Consider the following 22,732-nt stretch of genomic DNA (forward strand, 5'->3'; position numbering starts at 1 on the left):
AAATAGTAATTTCTACTCGTAAATGGGCAATATTTGCGTAGCAATATGTTCCATTAATTCTACCACAGAAATATCTTTATCATTGCAATAAATTTTTTGTGTTTTAATTTGCTTTATAAAATAAAAACAGTAAAACATGTGCGCTGATTGGTCAAAGGCTGAGTTTGCATTAGCCTGGGTAAATCGATCATAGCTCAACCTCAATCAATTAAAGAGATTTTGCAAACCGTTCATTAATGCACTTTTTTGAAAATTAAAATGCAAACCTTCAAAATCTTATGCAAACCTTGGAGATCTTTGTGAGAATACTCAAGCAGTTGCAAAACCTGCTTTGCAATGATCAGATCTTAAGTTCTCCAAAGGTCTCCTCAGTTTGCATAAGCCTGTGCAAACATGGAAAACATTTTTTTTTCTTGACTTGATTGGGAAAGCATAAGATGAACATAAATATTGTTTCCTAAAGATTGTGAATCATTGGATACATTTACATCTCACATTACAATTATCATAGGTGACCAGTGACATATCTTTAGTTCTGCCATGCAAATTATTCATGAGTTCACTAGATGTAAAAACAATAGATTAAAAAAAAATGAACAATGACAATGATCTGAAATTGTGATTGTTAGGCCCATGCAGTGTGCGAATTAGCGGTGTGCAATGTGCAATTTGCACATCGTTTTAGCTAAAATGAAAACAATTGCACATCACTTTTTCAAACGACATGCTAAAAACTTCTATTCAAACGGTACACGAAAAACACTGTTGTGAATCATATGAATTTGTTCATGTTTAAAAATATTAATTTAGCAATTAGCACTATATAATAATTAATGTAATATCGATTTGATTATGCTTCTATTCAAACACTTTTGTCAAAAAAAATTGCACATCGTTTTAAAATGAATTTGAAACAATTATCAGAGATCTTACACTGAATTATGGATCTTTATAAATATGCCTCAAAGAAGCCAAAATGTTTCATTTGCAATCAAGTCTACAACATGCTGATGTTGCTGTCATTAATAGTAATACACAGGACCTGTCAATGGTAGAGTCACCCTATACAAAAAGATAGCCTTGCAAGTATGGTTACACTATTCCCATGTAAACAGGCCCTTATTAGTTTCGTAACTAAACAATACAACAGGAAGTACAGAAATATTTTCAAGAATCAAAGAAGAAATGAAACCCAACATACTCATTTAGTATTTAATGTAGTGTTTCGTCTTGGTCTTTTAAAATTATGAAATTCAAAATGCATCAAAATTCTTAAAAAGTTTTGTATAAAGCGACGTTAAGGTAAAGAAATCTTCATCAAAGCATATCAATACCAAAAGCTGTTGTATTTTAACGTATACACTTGTGTACCATATTATTGAAGGTTTTCTCGAATTCAGACTAAAGCCTGGGCCACACTATCGTCTATATTGACGAAAACGAAAACGAAACGAAAATTCGTGCACGAAATGCATGCCAGACACGACGAAAAATTACAAGCATGTTTGCAAAGCCAAAACGTTTTTGGCCAATAAGCAAGCGGCATTTTGACGGATTAGAAAAATGGCGATCTCTAAAAGAAAAAGATTACTTTTTCTTAAGAAAAAGTTACTGCTTTTAAAGTTGAAAACAAGCAACAGCAAACGTCGATACTGGATTCATCCAATTAATAAACGACGTGATCGTCTTGGACTATTTAACAACTTGATTAAAGAATTACGAGAGCCGAACAATGAAAATAGACACAAGGTTAAATAGTTGGAATGCTATTAAACAAAAGAATGATAGCACAGCGCTAGCAACTACAAACAATAACGACCTTATCAACAACATTTGAGAAATTAACCTTCCACTCTTCCTTGTAAACAGACAAGAGCAGAGAGTTTATGTTCGGACCGGTATAGCAGAGTTAAAGGTGAAAGGTTTATCATAGATAATCAACTGAATATTCTGCTCATTTTTGTTTGAAGCATGTTGAACAGTTCATATGGACAAAGCTCGAATTCCATATTAACATAATGTTAATGTTAGACAATACATCATTGCCCTTCAAAGCATCCCGCTTTCCACTGGAAAAGAATCTAATATCGATGTTAAACATAGATTGTTACAAGCATCCCGCTTGCCGATATGTATAAGTATAATCACTGATGCTTGTAAGAATCTATGTTTAACATCGATATTAGATTCTTTTCCAGTGGAAAGCGGGATGCTTTCACTGAAGGGCAATGATGTATTGTCTAACATTAACACCGGATTATGTTACTGATATTTAATATGGAATTCGAGCTTTGTCCATATGAACTGTTCAACATGCTTCCAAACAAAAATGAGCAGGAATATTCAGTTGATTAATCTATGATAAACCTTTCACCTTTTAACTCTGCTATACCGGTCACAAGCCCGGGACTTGTAGCGTATAAGGCTCTCTGCTTTTGAGTAGACTTGTCTCGTTTACAAGGAAGAGGAGTGGAAGGTTAATTTCTCAAATGTTGTTAGATAAGGTCGTTATTGTTTGTAGTTGTTGGTTATAGCGCTGTGCTATCATTCTTTTTGTGAAAATAGACACATAAAATACTTGCGAATGACGACGACAAATTTTGACTACATTTTGGATTTAATTAGACCTCACATCATTAAAGTTGGCACACATCTTAGAAAGTCTATTAGCCCTGATTTATCAAAACCTCTTGCCACTCCGCCATGTTTGAGTACAAAGTCTGATATTATTAGCAAATAGTATGCGTTTTCGTCAACGAAAAAGGTCAAAAGTTTAATTCTTCTAATATGCACGAAAACGAAATTTTCGTCGAGTTTCGTTCAAAATTTTCGTTGCGGCAGTTTTCGTTCTGATTTTCGTCGATATGGACGATAGTGTGGCCTAGGCTTAAAACTTATTTTCTTTCACAAACACAATTTTAGTATTGGCTAATTTTAGTTTGAACTAAGAATTCTCGATAAGAGATTCGTTTCAATAGCGCCTGTCGAATGCCATGAATATTTACGCCAAAACTTTACAGCAAAACAATATTTTCATTCAAGACAACAAGGACAAGTACGCTATTCCACTAAAAATACAGCAAAACGTAACATACCCATGTAATTTGGTTTTCTTCCGTGAGAATTTCAGAAAGACTCAATTTCCTGCTTCGCAACGTATGACGTACGTGAAGTTATGGCACGCCAAACAAAAGTGTATCGAGAATTCCAACCACTAGTCGAGAATCATAAGTGACATATGAGAAGAGCAAGCACGTGTTGAGAAAATCAACCATACGTCGAGATTTCTGACTGGCAAACTGGACAGCGGTTGCGAAACGTATATTATAAATACTTCGTGCCATGCATATAACATAACATGGTCTTCAGGAAACAATGGATGAAGAAAAACTACCGTGAAATTGGCACCACCTTGGGCACCACAATCAACACAACATTCATACAACATTCATCACCACATTCAACTAAAATTTATCATTCAAAATGATAAATCGAAAAATCGTCTTTAAAACACGTTTTCCATCAAATACAACAGTAAAAACAATTCTTAAATGTTTTTACTATTTTACTGTCCTTAACCATCACAAAGAAAGTATAAAAGTCAAGAAATTGAAGAAAACACTAAACTTTAGGTTACAGTGTACTTTTCATTTCCTTAATTAGCGTATAATTTAAAACTACACGGTAGAATTTTTTTAAACTTGGCCAGAATATAGATAATTATATTTTCTAAAATATATCAAAAATCTGGAGAGTGCACAAAAAAATAAGTTGTAGAAAATCATCGGCAAAGTCGGATTACAAGATTACGCGTAATATAATCTAATATAATTAACTTCCTATATCCAGGTAACTTTGCAAACAAAGGCCTATAAATAAAAAACCACACGGTAGAATTTTTTTAAACTCGGTCATATTGTAGATATTTTTATTGCCTAAAATATATCCAAAATATCGTAAAACAAGATTTTTTCGTTTTGTACTTTGCGGAAGTACTAACGTACTTTCCACTGTGATACTAAACGGGCAACTTCTTAATCCACAGAAAACTCAGTGAAATGTCAATGAAATTATTTACAAATGGACTAATCAGTCAATTTTGATAACATATTAAATGAACGGTGTGATACTTAACACATTTCTTGAATAAATCGGCTAATTTTACTCTTTTAAAATTATTTCCGGGTTCATGGTGTGCAAATATTTATTTCATTGTTCATCGTCAAAATTGTATAAAGGCCAGTTAGGCCAATGAAGTTCATTTTCGTATTCTCACTATTTTGTGTAACATTGCATAGTACATGTTGTCTTTATGATTAAAACCATAGATATTATATATAAATTATAAAACATAATGACCGAAGAAGGTTGTATAACCAGACTACTGAACCAGACCCGAATACAAAGGATGGGGTGCTACTTCTTGGTGTGCAAGTGCAACCGCCATGTTGCATGATTTTAATAAAGGATTTTTCTTATTTACCACACATAATTCATCCAACATGGCGAGCATTTCATTTTTCTCTTACTCCCATAGAATTGATGCACACCCACCTTATAGTAAAAAAAATATTTACAGCTGTTTCTTGGGTTGGGGATGCCCAGAAACACATCTAGCTAAGACAAGACGAGACGAAACTAGACTAGAACACTAATTGTGAGGGAGGGTGAATATTCATGTACTAAGCTCTTTCCTGCTACTTTCTTTTGTTGGCGATTTTAATTTCAAAAGATATCATGGGCCGGTTGCACGAAGCCTAGATAGCAATTTTTTCAAACTTTTATAAAACCTTTTAAAAAGCAAAAAAATATAAAATTCGAACTGAGCACTCACTGAAAAGTCTGAAATAAATATTGTTTCGAAGATTATAAAATTTCTTTGTCTTAAGTAAAATATAAACACCTTTTTTACAAATTTGAAAATTTTTGCTATCCAATGGATAGCGCTATCCAGGCTTTGTGCAACTGGCCCCAGCAGGGCAGTGCTGAATATATGAATATTCTCCTACCCTCACTTTATAAAAGAAAAAAACAATGGAATGTTTGCCTTTAGCCGATACTACAAGGTCAATATTAACACTAAGCTTCAAAGGATTGGACACAGCACTGGGGGAAGGCTTAGCCCACAACAGAATCTAACCAAAAGTTTTTGCCATTCTTTGCGAATGCTCCATTACTTAATAACTGCTGACTAAAATATCAAAGAAAAACATCTTTAGGCCTTTGAATGTAAATGTATTATAAAGTTAAAGTTATTGCTCTTGTTGTTTTAGCATTCAAATCGACAATGAAATATCAAAACGTTAACAATTTTATTGTTGCTCCCGAATGATGGAGGTTTTTTGTACGTCTGGAGCATTGCGATATTAGACACTTGGGATTCTCCACTACATTTGTTTATATTTCAAGTATTAAGACGTTAAATTTTTAAAGGTCCCCACATTTTGAGGCTCTCTTTGTGTTGTCGAACACCCCACTAGCACTGTATTAAAATGAGACCATATAAACTGTAAATAATTTTGTTACGATTGGCGCTCCATAGTAGATCACTAAAGGTGTTCTTAACTATCCAACTATGGTCATCTCTTAACTAGATGGGTCTCAAGGCATTCCCTAATCAAAGACAAATTTTGAAATTTACGATTTAGGTTCATCAGAAATAAGATTTTGTGATTTTTCAGGGCCTTTTCGTGATCCTTTTCTAAACAATTTGGTATACACAGGAAACAAGTCAGGAAGGCAGGTGTACAGTAAGATAAATAGAAAATACTTATTCAAAAACAGTATTACCATACACTGTTATCAAAAACAACTAATGAATGAGTCAGAATGACCAGTGTACTTTCCTATCAAAAATGGCTTCCTTCTGGAAATCATAAAGTACTAGCAGCTCAAAGGGAGGAAAACATGCAAAATTCAAATCTTATCAGAAAATGTAAATGTTCGTAAAAGCACCATTGTGACTTTACAACATGGAAAATGTTTATAAACACATGTTTAGAATAAATTTATGATTTTCTTCAAAACAAATTACTGTTCTCATAATTTCTTCTTTCGTCGGCTATCTCGTACTCCGATTCATTATTTTTTTGCCAAGATTCATAATTATTATCTTCTATATTCCTTTTCGATATGTCCAGTTCTTCATAAGTTGTATCAACTGTGTCATCCTTTGGTCTCAATGATTGATAATTATCTTCTTTATTATTCATTTTGATAAATCCAATTCTTGATAAGTATTATCAACAGAATTTTCCTAACTTCAGATGGACATTGAAATTGTTGACGTTTTTTATTAAACCAATGTTGACGATAACGCAAAAAAAATAAAATAGAGACGAAAATTCCAACGATAATTCCAGATGTTAAAGTTATTAAAATAAGATACCATTCTGTTTTGCACTGTTTTATTCTCTCATTTTGGTCATCACAAAGAACGTTGTCTAGAGAAGAAGCATAGAACTTAAAAATATGGAAAAAAATCAAAAGAGTTTATTTGTATAGAATACTAAAATACATATGATAACAAGATTGGATCATTTTGATTGAGCAATGGATAGATTGAATTGAACATTTCCATTAAGTCTAGGCAAAGGTCGAGATGTTAATTGCATTGTGTGGCTAGAGCTAAAGTTTGCTATAAAAGAGCGATTTGCTTAAATTTCTTTTAAGGATTTTTATCATCTCAGGTAGCGCATGCAAATTGAACAGAAAGAGCTAATAATATTTTAAACATAAAAATGATTTTATAGCATAGTAAATAAATTATCTTTTGTGTTGCAATCAGTAGATAAATATTTTGAAAGGAGAAATGATGTTGGAGATACGTATGTTAACAAATTTACTGGTTGGAATTCTAGCCCAAACTTAAATGAAAAATGCTAAAATAGCTACACAGAAATCAACTCAAATTATTGGTTTGTTGTGGTGGATCTGTAAAGAATAAAATTAAATTCAATATTTTACACAAACGTTTATAATGAGATCTGAAATGCTGTCTTACAAACTTACAAGTAGCTTTCACTGTTACTTCAATAGATTTTTCATCTGTAAAACGTGGATCATTATAACTTTGTGCTTTACATCTGTAAGTTCCACCATCATTCAATGTAACATTAGTAATTACTAATGTCTTACTTACAACTCCAACATCACCAATTATGTTGTTATTTTTATCAAACCATGTGACATTAGCAGGAGGGTTACCTCCTTCACCTCTACATACACATGACACATTATCACCTTCATTCACAACCAGAGGAGTTGAACAATTAATTACCACATCTGGTTTAACTGAAATTAAAAACAGAAAATATTCCTTTCTTAATTTAATTATGAAAAAGAAAATTAATAATGAGAGTAGTCGTTAGTGTTATGTGCATTTTCTTAGGAGTATTGGATCGATGCCCTAAGCAGTCACAAGCCAGCAGGAAGCCCGTTTATCACTCGCTAAAAGTCCAGATCAGTGGAAATATTCCACTAAACTGCTATCCAATGTGATTTTTTGCACTAAACCGCTGCATTATTAACCAATTTGCTTAATAAAAATTTCATTTGTAAAAAAGACTTTGATGCTGGAAAAGAACAACAACATAACAATAATCACACAACTTTCAAGATGCATATTAGTAATAAATTTTGAAACTTTGAAAGTCCATCGCGTGACCGACTAGACATAAACAATATTGACTTATTATGAAGCCTAAACAACTATCGTTGGTCTTCGAAGAACTATAAACAAATCATAGTCGTCTAAGGCTCTTGATAACCTATTTAATGAAAATATGCAATACGCAAAGTCAACAGCTAGGTGACGACAGATGCATACGTCAGCGCAGCAGGCAGCGAAAGGGGTATATGAGGCGTAGGCTTAAGAGTCAATCATAATTGGGAGTGGTAGTCTTTCAGCACAACGAATCTAAATCTCGCAAACAAGGAAAAATATATAACTATCTTCATTGTTTAGCACAATCTTGTACTATCGTGTACAAATGGGATGAAACTGAACAGTCGTAATTTGTTCATGTACAATGTAGAATACTAGCCCAAAAATTGATGAAGTAAAATTTTAATTTTACCTTTGATTATAGTAAGATTTTTAACATCAGATAAATCATTTCCCAGTTTATTTTTTGCTTCACAACGATATGAACCAGCGTGATTGAAGTTGACAGATTGAATGATGTATGTCTTATTATTGCTGATAACTGCACCATTATGATAAATAGTGTAGGTTGGTTCAGGATAACCATCTGATTCACAGGTTATTGTCACATTTTGACCTTTTTACTGACATTGGACTGATGGTAATATTGGTTTGTTGTGGTGGATCTGTAAAGAATAAAATTAAATTCAATATTCTACACAAACGTTTATAATGAGATCTGAAATGTTGTCTTACAAACTTACAAGTAGCTTTCACTGTTACTTCAATTGATTTTTCATCTCTAAAACGTGGATCATTATAACTTTGTGCTTTACATCTGTAATTTCCACCATCATTCACTGTAACATTAGTGATTACTAATGTCTTACTTACAACTCCAACATCATCAATTATGTTGTTATCTTTATCAAACCATGTGACATTAGCAGGAGGGTTACCTCCTTCACCTCTACATACACATGACACATTATCACCTTCATTCACAACCAGAGGATTTGAACAACTAATTAAAACATTTGGTTTCACTAAAAAAAGAGAAGATATCGCTTTATATAAGATGTCGGTCTAAGGCTTAAATGTTTCCGTCCCAGTCATGTAAAAGATGCATAATCAGTCATTAAAGACGGAAATTTACCATTACTCTTACAAAAAATTCAATTTTTATCCTTAATCCCTGAAGTGATCCCTCCAAAAAATATGAACACTAACCCATTTCATTTACGCATGCTTTGGCTAATATTATGGAATGCCTTACTGTTACAAAACTGCTTAAAGATAAAATCAATGTACAACAATACGCATGAAAAGGCCACTGTACAACTGATGAAGATGAATTTAAAGCAATTGATGGTAGCTGCTCAACTTTTTTGTAAACTTTTGAAAAGGTTTCAATTCAATAGACCACAATATTTTACAACATAAGTTGGAAAAATGAGCGTTTCTCCTGATCTTATTAAAAGGATTACAGCTTTTAAACTATGATTAAAAACAAGCTGTAAGAATTGGAGATGCTTTGTCTGAATGAAGAGCAATAATGGAAGAGGCACAAAGTTACGTATCATTTTTCATGTAATGTGATGAAAAAGAGATTTACAGCAGAGTGGCCTCTAAGAATCAAGTTTGTTAAAAACATTTTCATCCTCGAGATTTTACCAAAAAATTACCTACAGGATAATGAATATTCATGAATTTTTAGTAACAATGACATGAAACTAAGGGGCTGGTCATACGAGCTCGTAATATTTTTATAAAAATTACAATTGCTTGTTAAGCACCACAAGTCTGTCATGTCGAAATTCTCAAAGAAGATTGATTGTTATAAAATTTCAAAATACAAATAAACTTGTCAGCAATTTTCAATAAGGCTGATTATTCAAGAAGCCAATCATGCTAACCAGTACTTTTTTTCATTTGAAAATATTTTTTTCTGTTGGGAGAATACTCTGGCAGCAGTGATAATGATGGTGAGTTTGAAAATGTGAGTGGGAAAATCGATGATAGTGATGACAATGATGATAACATGTCCATAGCTTCAATGCGAACAAGTAACCCGAGTTGGAGAAAAACTTCATTTGTTGTGTCAGAAACTAGTGTAACATTTACTGGTCCAAACGTTGAAGCCCCAGTGAACATGGAAACAAAAACTCCTCTTCAATATTTTAAGCAATTTGTGAGTGATGATATGCTTCAAAATTTGGTGACAAGCACCAATGAATACAGTGTCCAAAAGTCTGGAAACTCAATAAAAATTAATAAGAAAGAGATAGAACAACTCATGGGTATGTTTTTTCATATGGGCTTGTAAGGATGAGTGGAGTTCGACAGTATTGGGAATCTGCTACTGCATACAGTTCTGTTTGTGATGTCATGAGTCATAATCTATTTCAGCTTTTGTTGAGAATGCTTCATTTTGTGAACAACTCGTTGGTATCTGACAATGACAAGAGAGACAAATTGTGGAAAATTTGACCATGGCTTGAAAAAATGAGAGAAAACTGCCAAAAACATATTCCAGAAGAGCACAATTCAATTGATGAAATGATGTGTAAATACAGAGGAAGGACAAGTCCCATTCGACATTATATCAAAAGTAAACCACGTCCATGGGGATTCAAGGTCTGGTGTAGAGCAGGCGACAGTGGAATATTGTACGATTTTGATGTTTACCAAAGTGGAAATGGGAAAAGAAGTGAATTGGGCCAAGGAGCCGATGTAGTACTAAAGCTGACCTCAACTTTAGCATACCATGCCAATTATAAAATTTATGCAGATAATTTGTTCACAAGTTTCAAACTTCTCCTGCAACTAAAGGCGAGGGGAATGCATTATACTGGTACAGTACGAAAGAATCCATTGTCAGGATGTAACTTGAAGGAGGAAAAGATTTTCAAGAAGACGGGAAGAGGGTCTTATGATCACAGAGAAAAGAACAGCAACATTGTTGCGGTTCGTTGGTTTGACAATAAAGCTGTTACACTCTTTTCTACGCTTATTGGAATTGAGCCTATTATGTCAGCTGAGAGGTGGGATAAAAGAAGAATGGAGTCAAATTGCCCATGCCAGCAGTTATTGATCAATACAACAAGCATATGGGTGGAATTGATCTGCTTGATTCATTTCTTGCTCAATACCGTTTCAAGGTATGATCACGCCGGTGGTACACATATCTGTATTGGCATTTTTTGATGGTGGCAATTGTAAATGCATGGAATTTATACCGGCGTGATTACAGATTGCTGGGACTTCCAATAAAGGAAATGATGAACCGTCGAAACTTTCAGGCATCTGTTGCTTCATCGCTGGTGCATGTAAATTCAAAACGAAAAGTAGGCCGACCATCAACGTCAAGCACTCCAACACCAACCCCGCAACAACCAAAGAAAAAACAGCGATTGCCTACTGCTGATATTCGGAATAATGGCTACTGTCATTGGCCAAAGAAAAGTGAGAAACGTGGGCGGTGCAAACTTTGCATGAAAAACAACACAAACACTGTGTGTATGAAATGTGACGTTCGACTTTGTTTTGTTGAGGAACGTAATTGTTTCTATGATTTCCACCAGTGATAACATTTCAAAAAACATATTTTTTTTCATTCTTAAAAAACCTTGTGTTGTGTTGACTAAAAAAATTATACATTTTGCCCTGCTATTTGAAGTACATATTCTTACAAACCATTCTGAAATGCATAAAGTTATCTTTTATGCCACAGTTAGACCGGTGTTACATATATGTCACGTAACACAATGAGGCTAAAATAGGACCTAACAACAACTTTTTCCCCATTTCAGCAAGTAATGACACCAAATGAGTAAAAAAGTCAATGGAAATAGTTTTAGCTATAGAAAATCACATTGTGGGTTCTACAGAGTTAAAATGATCGACATAAATCATATTGTAATTATATTAAATGTTCAAATAAAAAAATACCAATTTCTAAGATTGATAAAAACACAAAATAATAAAAAAAAAAGGGATGACTTACTTGCAACGAAAACTTTGACTTTGGATATAAAAGGAGATAACGCACGGCCCTTTCTTGCTAATCGAAACTCATACGTTCCATTATAACTATGAGTGATATTTCTTAATTGCAGTGTTGAAGGTTTGTAGACGTCATAATTTGGAGGAATTTGTGCACGTAACTTTATTACATTAAAGTTTTTAAAGACAATGGCCAAAAGTGTTTGTGCTGAACCATTACTACTACCAGTGAAATACCAAGTTCTACTGTCTAAATCACTTTCTCTATCATTAAATGTCCATGTTATATTTTGTGTTTCTCCAGGTAGAAATGTAAAACTTGTGCCAGAGGGAGGTGATTGAATAATTCCTATACATGACAGGAAATAAAAGATAAATGTATAAAATCTAATAACGTTTAATTCATTTTAATCCATTAAATATCAATTATTAAATGAAAACAGTAGCAAAGGATAGATAACAGAAACATATAAAACAAAATTAACATATAGAACAAGGCTCGGACTAACTCCAATTTAAGGAAATTGCCATTTCAATCGTAGGTGGCCCTCGGAAATTACTCCCGTGCCAAATTTATAAATTTATTTTTCAGTGTCTAAAAATGAGGGCATTATGTCGTCATTGATAACAATTTATATTTTTCGGAAAAAATTCAAATATCAGAGCCTTTGCTAGCTGAGTAAAATAGTTTAGTGTTATAAAAAAGAGAAGTCGTTCCATTCCTGATGACTTTGATGTTAGTTGAAAACTTAAAAGTAGTTACACATTCCTGGACATTTTTTTGCTTTTTTTTGTTTGCATTGAACTTCTTTGACTGTTTTCTTTAATTGTAATTTATTTTATAAGTAAAGGGATCAAAGAATTTTTTTCAATTTCAGTCACATTGATATCATACAGCTAGATGTGTACAATAAAAGGCCCGTTTTGATTTCCAGGAGAGGCCCCGATGTGTCATGAGACAATGGCAAATAAGTCAGTCTGAGCCATTAAGAAACATAAGAAACATCTAGTAACATCTTATTCATAACAATCATAACAACGACTACCAAAGCTTAATGAGCATTAGGCTCTTTAAATAAACATACAAAGGCAGGGGTATTCAGGTTTTTGAAGGTGTTCCACAAAGACACCACAATTATAGAGAGAAAAATAATGACCTTAAAATAAACTATTGCAGTATTGCAATGATAATGTTGTTAAAGTGTAATCATTGTTACTATATATTTATACCAGCTGCTAAATTATTTAAGTCAGTATTCAACTACGCGTGAATCAATATATTACACAGACAATGAAGAAGGTTAAGCATAGTAGAATAGTGATGACATTAAGGCCTTGACGCAATATGTGGAGAAAATAACTCATTACTTTAAGGCGAAAAAATTGAAAATGAAGATAAAATCGCTCTATTTGTTAAGTCTTATGAAGGAAAACGTAGAAAGTTTGACGAGTTAAAAGACATTGTGAATGTTTAGAAATTCAACACGGATGTAGGGGGATGAATTGATATCGATATCAGAACATTTCGAATTTGGTGTTCATTAGGTGTACTGTTAAGACATCGATTACTCTAGGACCTATGACACAGAGGATATGTACGCCCTGCATAGAAATAAACCACGCTAAAATTCAGACTCAAACTTAATAAGATTGTTTTGTTCCCATGAAAAACACGGTGAATACGGTCGCTCCTGAATAAATTTTCATGAAGTCTGTTACGCGAAATTTTCTTATTTTTATTACGTAAATGATTAATTTAATTTTCAATACTCCTAATAAAAATTGTGGCATTTTTCATTTTGTGGATGAAAATTTATTTATTTCTTTATTTGGTCCAAATCAGCTGATACACTGTACACAGAGACGTTTACTCACTGAACTAACGTTGGATGAAAATTACACAAGAAATGAACACTCTTTGTCTTCTAAAATACTGCAAGGTATTGCTTTTAAATTATTTCATTCAATGCAGAACTGATTATGGTCATTGTACACAAAATGAAGAATTAAGTAAGTATTTTAGTCAATATACCTTAAAATTCTAAGCAAATTCCACAGTTGTATTTGACAAAAATAGCCATTTACTTCCTTAATGATCTAATAAAAATAATAAATACCTTGACATGTTGAAATCCACCAGAACAAAACAAATGAAAGGAAGTCAAACTTTGCCATCTTGTATTCTGTCTATAAAGGTAAAGTAAAGATGCAATTTAAGTAAAATCACAGAACTGCTACAGAAATATATGATGTATTCCTTCATATTTTATGTATATTTTTGATTTCCTATAACCATTAATATTGAAGGAAACAAGAGCATCAGTAAAACTTCCAAAATTTTTGATAAAAAAATCCTCTGTTGTTGCCAGTAAAACAAGATTTTTTGTTTTGTACTTTGCGGAAGTACTAAAGAGCTTTCCACTATGATACATCTCAGACAACTTCTTAATTCCACAGGAAATTCCGTTAAATGTCAATGAAATTATTTACAAATAATCTTGTCCATCAATATTTGTTAACATTTTAAATGATTCGCTTTACCTTAAACAATACTGAAGTAACTAAGCTGGTGAAAAATCTTCACGTGCTTCTTAAAGAAACCAGCCAATTTTCTTCTTTTCAAAATTATTTCCGGGTCTCATGTTGTGCAAATATTTATATAAGTAATGAAAAGAATGTAAACGCTGTGACAACGCTGTCATATGTAACAGAGCGATCATATTTTATCAAAACCTGTCTCATGACAAGCCACACAAATTACCCAGAGTTGTTTTAAAAACAGAATACCAGCCACACAATCTTTATTCTGTAATTTTATCCATACATATGACTTAATGGTGCTTTTAGATGAATGTATAAATTGTGAAAGCATACTTCGACACGCTGTGCCAATATCCATTTCCTAGTTGATTATAATGCTCTTGAAGACGATGACTATCCACAAGTGGTTTTGTAAGAAAATCATTGTGAAAAATAACATCTGTATAAATCGCTTTTGCTGAAATATTCTTAGTAATTTTCACAATTTTAATGCACAATTAAAATTTCTTATACTTTGTCTACAAAGAATTCCAGATGGGGGACTTTGGAATCACCAAAGGCCCTGGGAAAGCTTGATCCGCCCCTTTACCACATCTATCCTACCAATGATCTTATCCTGCAGTTTTAGATGAAAACACCAAACGTGGCTAGATTGAGAATGTTCTTGACGAGTCCCAGGGGCATGCATCACTGAGAAATTTTGATTTCGTAAAACAGTGAATCAAATGACAAATAACCAAGTTGTCCTTTAACTTTTACCACTTCAACCCATGCAAGCAACTTCAATTCAGATGGTTGGACTGCAAACTTCTGTTTAGCAAAGGACTGTACATGGATGACGTCGACTTTGCTCTTTTAATCGGGTATATTAGAAGTTAAGATTGTTTAAAAAAGAGCAAATACCATGGTGAATGGTTAAAATAATAACGTAACAGTTCTTAAAAGAACTGTTTAAAACCAGAACACTAAACTCAACAAGTCACCAAAACAAATTCAGAAATTAAAAGTACAAAAGTAATGTTCTAAATTTCTTTTAATCGTTGTATTTACATTGTTTTACCATTAGCTTAGAATCTTAAATGAAAGAAAATTTTACAAAATTTTAGTAAATATGGGGACAATATAGAATTGCAAATCCGGTTTAAAATAAAGCGTATTCACTCCCAAGTAAGACACTTGAATTTTAGGAATCATTTCAGTGTAAGAAATAATTGAAAATCTGCATTCTGCGGTATATATATATTTAGGCTATCTTCTACCTTAGGCTATCCTGCTCATCTGTCATTGATTATCATTACAGGTCAATGAATATTGCCCACTGATGAGCATAATTGAGATGTTCGCTCGCTGAAAACTACCATTACACGAAGCAAGGACAGCACTATCCATTGTGCAGTGACTCACACATTAAAATTTTGTTACATTTTGTTCACTAAATTGCTTCAATTGCAGTATGCTGTCTTTCTAGAAATTTTTAAATTAAAAATTGCTATTACCGCCCAAGCTTGCTGAAACAAAGCCACTCAATGTTAGCTTGTCTTTGGGGGTAGGTCAAATCTCACATCTACAGTAGACACGAAAATAAAGAAGCAAATAATAATGATCACGAAATTGTTTTATTCGTAAACATCTCTTACACTAATGCATATGAAATCATTCAATCGTAAAGAAATAATTTAAAGAGTTTTCCATCACACTCCTTGACATTGCTTGATTTTTCTATCGAATTTCTACACTTAATTTCTACATAAATAAAAGTTTACATGGTTTAACCATGATAATTAAAATAACAAAAGTAAAACTACGATTAAAACAATATTCTATTCAAAATGCTGTGTTAAAGTCAGTGTAATGTTGTTGCCTTATAAAGGCAAGTAAAATACATTCACAAACTGTAGCATAGATGCCAAGATTCAAGTTTGTTCATGGCAAAAGATTATGTACACAGACACAATCATAAAGTATTCGGTTTAATATTGTTTAGAGATCAAATCTAGATTATATAATGAAGAACAAAATAAAACTTTATAAATGTAGTAACAGTCTTTACGTACTCTTGTTTTATTAACGACGATCGCCAGTTCTAAAGGAAATTTATAATAAGATTAAACTACCATAATAAGAGAAAGAAAAACATGTTTTCGGCATTTTTAAAAAATATTCAACAAATGAATCAATTTTACTTTTTCTTCAACCATCAATTAATGACGTCGATCTTTGTGGATCTTTTCCAAAAGATAAAACTTACTATTCCTTCTTTTCATCGCCTTTTTTGTCATCCCTTTTCTTGTCGTCTTTTTTCTCGACAGGTGCCAGTTTACTCATATCAATACTGGCATATTCAGTCGGTGCAGGACGATTTTGGGCCGGGTTTTTTCAAGGGACATCTTTTAAATCAAGTGAGGAGTATAACTACAGAAAAAATACGTATATATTGTCATTACAAACATTGTTTTTTTCTATTATGTTTGAGCACTCTGGTTACAAAACAATCCATACAATGTGTAACCGTACATCCTGTGTCCCAAGTGCAGGAGTCACCATTTTACTATGGTGATAGCCGGGAGGGCACATTGTTATCACTTTGTATATACTTTATCATATATACATGATGATAAAATATATGTAGGTTTTTTAATCATCGTAAACAATCTAATAAACCCGTGACGTTAAATAAATTCCAAAGCAGTTCGAGAGAGGGGAGGGACGTTCAGTTGACACGAGTAGTGAAATAGAGAGATGTTTACACCATTTTCTATCACCTTATTGTGAGCAAACAGAAACAAAGTCAAGACTAAATATACGGTTTCTTAGCCCAATCGATAACAAAATTTAAATTATGACAATGTGCCGGGTTTGTCTATTGCAGACTGAGCGCTTATTAGAGACACTCGTCTAATATAAAATCAAGTTTCAATGAAGCAATTCGTATGTATTGTTTTTAAGTGTGTTTACAGGTCTTTGGGAATCAATTACTGCTAAATAACAATAATTCTAAATATCGGGTGCTTTCACATACGAGCAGTTTTTAACCCCTGCATAATCCCATGATGCATTCAAATTAATCATCGCCATAATCCAACTAAAACAAAATTAATGCACAAATCCTATTTCTAAATAATAAATGACAAATATCCACAACAAACCGGATTTCCTTTCTGTTTTCTCTATCGATCGAGGCATATACAGGTGGTGGTGCTTTGCTTGTTGATGGTTTACTTTCATCACTTGTTGATGGATTATTTACTGTTTCATATTGATTAACAGATTCATGAATAATCAATATTAAATAAGCATTTTTTCTAAGTTCTCCAGCCACTTCATAATGATTGGGTTGTGCATTATTAGCTCCTGCTAATGGTTCAACACCATTTTCACCACTGCAATATTAACAACCATGATTAAATTTTGTACATGATATGGACGAAACGAAGAAAATATAGATAAAACATTAATACAACAGTTCGTACTGTACGAAAACAACAGCTTCTCTAACTTGCTCAAACCATGAAAATATTTTATTCAAAAGATGAGAAATAAAAACACATTAACATCACATATCACACAAAGAAAATAAAATGAATAATTCACTTACTGGTATCTTTTTTCTACAATAAACATAACACAAAAGTAGATACTTAATAATTTAGCATTATGATAACATATGATAACAAGATTGGAGCATTTTGATTGAGCATTGGATAGATTGAATTGAACATTTCCATTAAGTCTAAGGCAAAGGTCGAGATGTTAATTGCATTGTGTGGCTAGAGCTAAAGAATGCTATAAAAGAGCGATTTGCTTAAATTTTCTTTTAAGGATTTTTAGCATCTCAGGTAGCGCATGGAAAGTGAACAGAAAGAGCTAATAGTATTTTAAACATAAATATGATTTTAAAGCATTGTAAATAAATTACCTTTCGTGTTGCAATCAGTAGATGAATATTTTGACAAATGCTTAAACGACAAATGCTAAAATAGCTACACAGAAATCAACTCAAATTATAATGTCAAAGAGATGAAAATGCTGACAGAATACTGAATGACAGAAATATCTATCGAAAAAAATAATAATAATTGACCAAAAAGAACAATTCAAATGAAAGAGTGAAACTCCATCTTTTTACCTTGGTTGATGGCGAAATTCTTAACATCAAATCTTTGCCCAGTGTAAACATGCTTCACAACGATAAAAACAACGATAAAAAGGCAAAATTTGATGCCACGGATCCGGGTGAAGCAATCTGAGTCCATAGAGCATGCGCAGTAGCTGATTTACAATTTGAGTACGATCACAATTTTAGACGGCCGAACTACGACTAGCGTAAGAATGGCCATGTCTAAGTCATTTACCAACAAGCGCATATCGCGCTAATCAGTAAAAGTCCAGATTAGTGGAATTTTCCCACTAATTTGGTAACTAATGAGATTTTTGGCCGCTGCTTCATAAAGCAATTTACTTTATGAAAATTTTCATTTGTAAAAAAGACTTTTTTACAATCTTGTACTATCGTGTACAAATGCAAGTCAATTGAAGATGAACATTGACAAGTCGTAAATAATTCTGATTTACGCACAAAGTAGGAAACTATCTCAAAATTGATGAAAGTAAGATTTTAATTTTACCTTTGATGATAGTAAGATTTTTAACATCAGATAAATCATTTCCCAGTTTATTTTTGCTTCACAACGATATGAACCAGCGTTATTGAAGTTGACAGATTGAATGATGTATGTCTTATTATTACTGATAACTGCACCATTATGATAAATAGTGTAGGTTGGTTCAGGATAACCATCTGATTCACAGGTTATTGTCACATTTTGACCTTTCTAACTGACATTGGACTGATGGTGATATTGGTTTGTTGTGGTCGATCTGTATAGAATAAAATTAAATTCAATATTCGACACAAACGTTTATAATGAGATCTGAAATGCTGTCTTACAAACTTACAAGTAGCTTTCACTTTTACTTCAATAGATTTTTCATCTCTAAAACGTGGATCATTATAACTTTGTGCTTTACGTGTGTAATTTCCACCATCATTCAATGTAACATTAGTGATTACTAATGTCTTATTTACAACTCCAACATCACCAATTATGTTGTTATCTTTATCAAACCATGTGACTTTAGCAGGAGGGTTACCTCCTTCACCTCTACATACACATGATACATTATCACCTTCATTCACAACCAGCGGTGTTGAACAATTAATTACCACATTTGGTTTCACTGAAATTAAAAACAGAAAACATTCCTTTCTTAAATTCGTTATGAAAAGAAAATTAATAATGAGAGTATTCGTTAGTGTTAGGTGCATTTTCTTAGGAGTGTTGGATCGATGCCCTAACCAGTCACAAGCCAGCACAAAGCCCGCTTATCACTCTAAAAGTCCAGATTAGTGGAAATTTTCCACTAAACTGCTATCCAATGAGATTTTGCATTAAACCGCTGCATTATTAACCAATTTGCTTAATGAAAATTTCCTTTGATGTTGAAAGAACAACAAAATAACAATAATCATTCAACTTTCAAGATGCATATTAATAATGAATTTTGAAATTTTGAAAGTCAATCGCGTGACCGACTAGACATAAACAATATTGACTTATTATGAAGCCTAAACAACTATCATTGGTCTTCGAAGAACTATAAACAAATCATAGTCGTCTAAGGCTCTTGATAACCTATTTAATGAGGATATGCAATAAGCAAAGTTAACAGCTAGGTGACGACAGATGCATACGTCAGCGCAGTAGGCAGCGAAAGGGTATATGAGGTGTAGGCTTAAGAGTCAATCATAATTGACAGTGGTAGTCTTTCAGCACAACGAATCTAAATCTCGCCAACAAAGAAAAATATATAACTATCTTCATTGTTCAGCACAATCTTGTACTATCGTGTACAAATGGGATGAAACTGAACAGTCGTAATTTGTTCATGTACAATGTAGAATACTAGCCCAAAAATTGATGAAGTAAAATTTTAATTTTACCTTTGATGATAGTAAGATTTTTAACATCAGATAAATCATTTCCCAGTTTATTCTTTGCTTCACAACGATATGAACCAGCGTGATTGAAGTTGACAGATTGAATGATGTATGTCTTATTATTACTGATAACTGCACCATTATATGATAAATAGTGTAGGTTGGTTCAGGATAACCATCTGATTCACAGGTTATTGTCACATTTTGACCTTTTTTACTTTTGTTACAGGGTTATGTTGGTATTTCTTGGACGATCTAAAATAAAAATTCACATTTTACACTTACGTATTTGAAAAAGCAAAACATCTATAGCAAAAAAGTATAAATATAAAGTTGAAGACTTACATTCACTATTATTTCAATGATTTTTCATCTCTAAAACGTGGATCATTATAACTTTCTGCTTTACATGTGTAATTTCCACCATCATTCACTGTAACATTAGTGATTACTAATGTCTTACTCAACTCCAACATCACCAATTATGTTGTTATCTTTATCAAACCATGTGACATTAGCAGGAGGTTACCTCCTTCACCTCTACATACACATGACACATTATCACTTTCATTCACAACCAGAGGAGTTGAACAATTAATCAACACAGTTGGTTTACTGAAATTAAACACAAAATCATTATAATTAGTCATGATAGAAATATATGGAATTCTGTATGTTAGTGGGTAGAAGTGTTGAATTATAAAGCAGGAATATTATCTGTATGTGCTGATTTAAAAGGATAAATTTTAACATTCTACAGTCAGGATATTATACTGCATGTCAATAATATTAAAGTTAAATGTAATGTCTTATTTGTTACTTTATTGGTTAAACTCTGTAGCAAATAAGAGTAATAACTTATGAAAGCAAAACTTACATTTTACTTGTATTTCAATGATTTTTGCTCTGAAAACCTGGATTATCAAAACTTTGTGCTTTATATGTGTAACTTCCACCATCATTCAATGTACATTAGTGATTACTAATGTCTGATTTATAACCTAACATCACCAATTATGTTGTTATCTTTATCAAACCATGTGACATTAGGCAGGAGGTTTACCTCTTCACCTCTAGCATGTACATGACACATTACCACCTTTACTCACAACCAGAGGAGTTGAAATAATTAATTATCATTGTCTATTTATTGAAAACAAAAACAGAAAATTTCTAGTCAATATTAAAAAGAAAATCTCAATATATGGTGAAAAGTAATTGATAAATAAAATCAAGTTTTAAACATAGCAACCCCTACTAGGAATTTAGGAAAGCAACATTTTCATAACTTGATAAGTTTTATTGACTATAGGTGAATTGCAGCCGATCCCTAAGGAGTGGCAAAGATATTCTATCTGGGTTGAAATTTAAATCGTAAATACGACATTTCCTTTGCCAAATCTAACCAAATAATTATATATAAGAACACATTTTCATGATAAAACAAACCATAGTCTATAATTGTCTTATTTTATGGCATTGAGGAAATGTGGAGGAGTACTGAGTGTTTGTTCATAATTGAGAAATTTTAATCTACATTTTCCACTCATGCTGTGGCTTGATAGAAAATGCATAGTTTCTTTATAAGCGTTTGTTTAGGCTTAGTTAAAAATCATGTTAATTTATGGAAAACAATGCTGATAGTTTACGCAACAATCCAATAATAATTAAAACAAAGACTTTGTCGTTTGACAATTTGTATTTTCCAGCCAAACTAAAAGGAGTATTTCGGGTCCAACATGCCTGTGCCATAAAAAGTAACAGAAGAAAGGTCTGAAATATCATAAGCGTTTTTCAAAGTGCAAAACCTGATATCATTTCTGAGGTAGAGAAATAGGTACTATTTCTAAACAAACCATTGAAGATATACATGTAAAGCCTTACTTGATTCTACAATTTGATGTAGCCACTAACTACGAAAGAGCTTAAAGGTCTAAAATGTCTGTTATTTTTTTGTTAATTAAAATGTTTAAACCTGTTGAAAATTACATTTTACCCTTTAGGTGAGAAATAAAAAGTCATATCTAAATGATATGAATGGCTCCGCAGATTTTTCTGACTGTGATCAAAAGAAGATCGTGTTTATTGCTTTATCATGCGTGCTTTTGACACAAATTTTAAGTAAATGCTCAAGACTAAATGTTCACCTTTCGTCATTGGAATGATGGTAGGTACATTTAGGCGACATGTTGAAACTTACATGGGGAAAATGGGACTACATGCTTCTACTCTCCAATTTTGATAATGAACGATCTCAATTGTCAGGTGTAGCTCAGCCAATTGAAAATTCCTTTGATACCAATGTGAAAACAAGAAATCTAGAAAATACAAAATATCTTAAACTCATTTAATTGTTGATACAGGTCATGAGGAAAAGCGTTGATTATTGAAAAGGATGTTAAACTTGCTGAAGAAGTCACGTCGAAGAAACTAGGTGATCTAGCTTCGGAATGAAAGTTCAAAATTCAAAACATTGAATAATTGGCGCGAATTTTAAATGCTTTTAAAAATGAAAACTCTGATTCGGTTGAGTGATTGCTCTT

At 32.6% G+C, this 22,732-nt stretch overlaps 1 protein-coding gene and 1 long non-coding RNA gene across 2 annotated transcripts in view; both read right to left on the reverse strand.

Annotated features, from left to right (window-relative positions):
* LOC124452309 (hemicentin-1-like) overlaps nt 1-22,732 on the reverse strand; it is a 275,710-nt gene that overhangs the window by 26,183 nt on the left and 226,795 nt on the right. Inside the window, exons 17-18 of the mRNA XM_047002889.1 lie at nt 20,784-20,804; nt 8,410-8,669 (exon numbers count right to left, since the gene is read on the reverse strand). Coding sequence (XP_046858845.1) covers nt 8,410-8,669; nt 20,784-20,804 — 281 coding nt within the window. The remainder of the gene's footprint in view (nt 1-8,409; nt 8,670-20,783; nt 20,805-22,732) is intronic.
* Nucleotides 15,789-17,371, reverse strand: LOC124451734. The gene is made up of 3 exons (XR_006950634.1): nt 17,338-17,371; nt 16,440-16,603; nt 15,789-16,274 (listed from the first exon to the last, which is right to left on the reverse strand). It is a non-coding gene; the product is annotated as an uncharacterized LOC124451734 (long non-coding RNA).

This window comes from Xenia sp. Carnegie-2017, unplaced genomic scaffold (genome assembly GCF_021976095.1).
Source record: "Xenia sp. Carnegie-2017 unplaced genomic scaffold, XeniaSp_v1 HiC_scaffold_24, whole genome shotgun sequence".
Lineage (NCBI taxonomy): Eukaryota > Metazoa > Cnidaria > Anthozoa > Malacalcyonacea > Xeniidae > Xenia > Xenia sp. Carnegie-2017.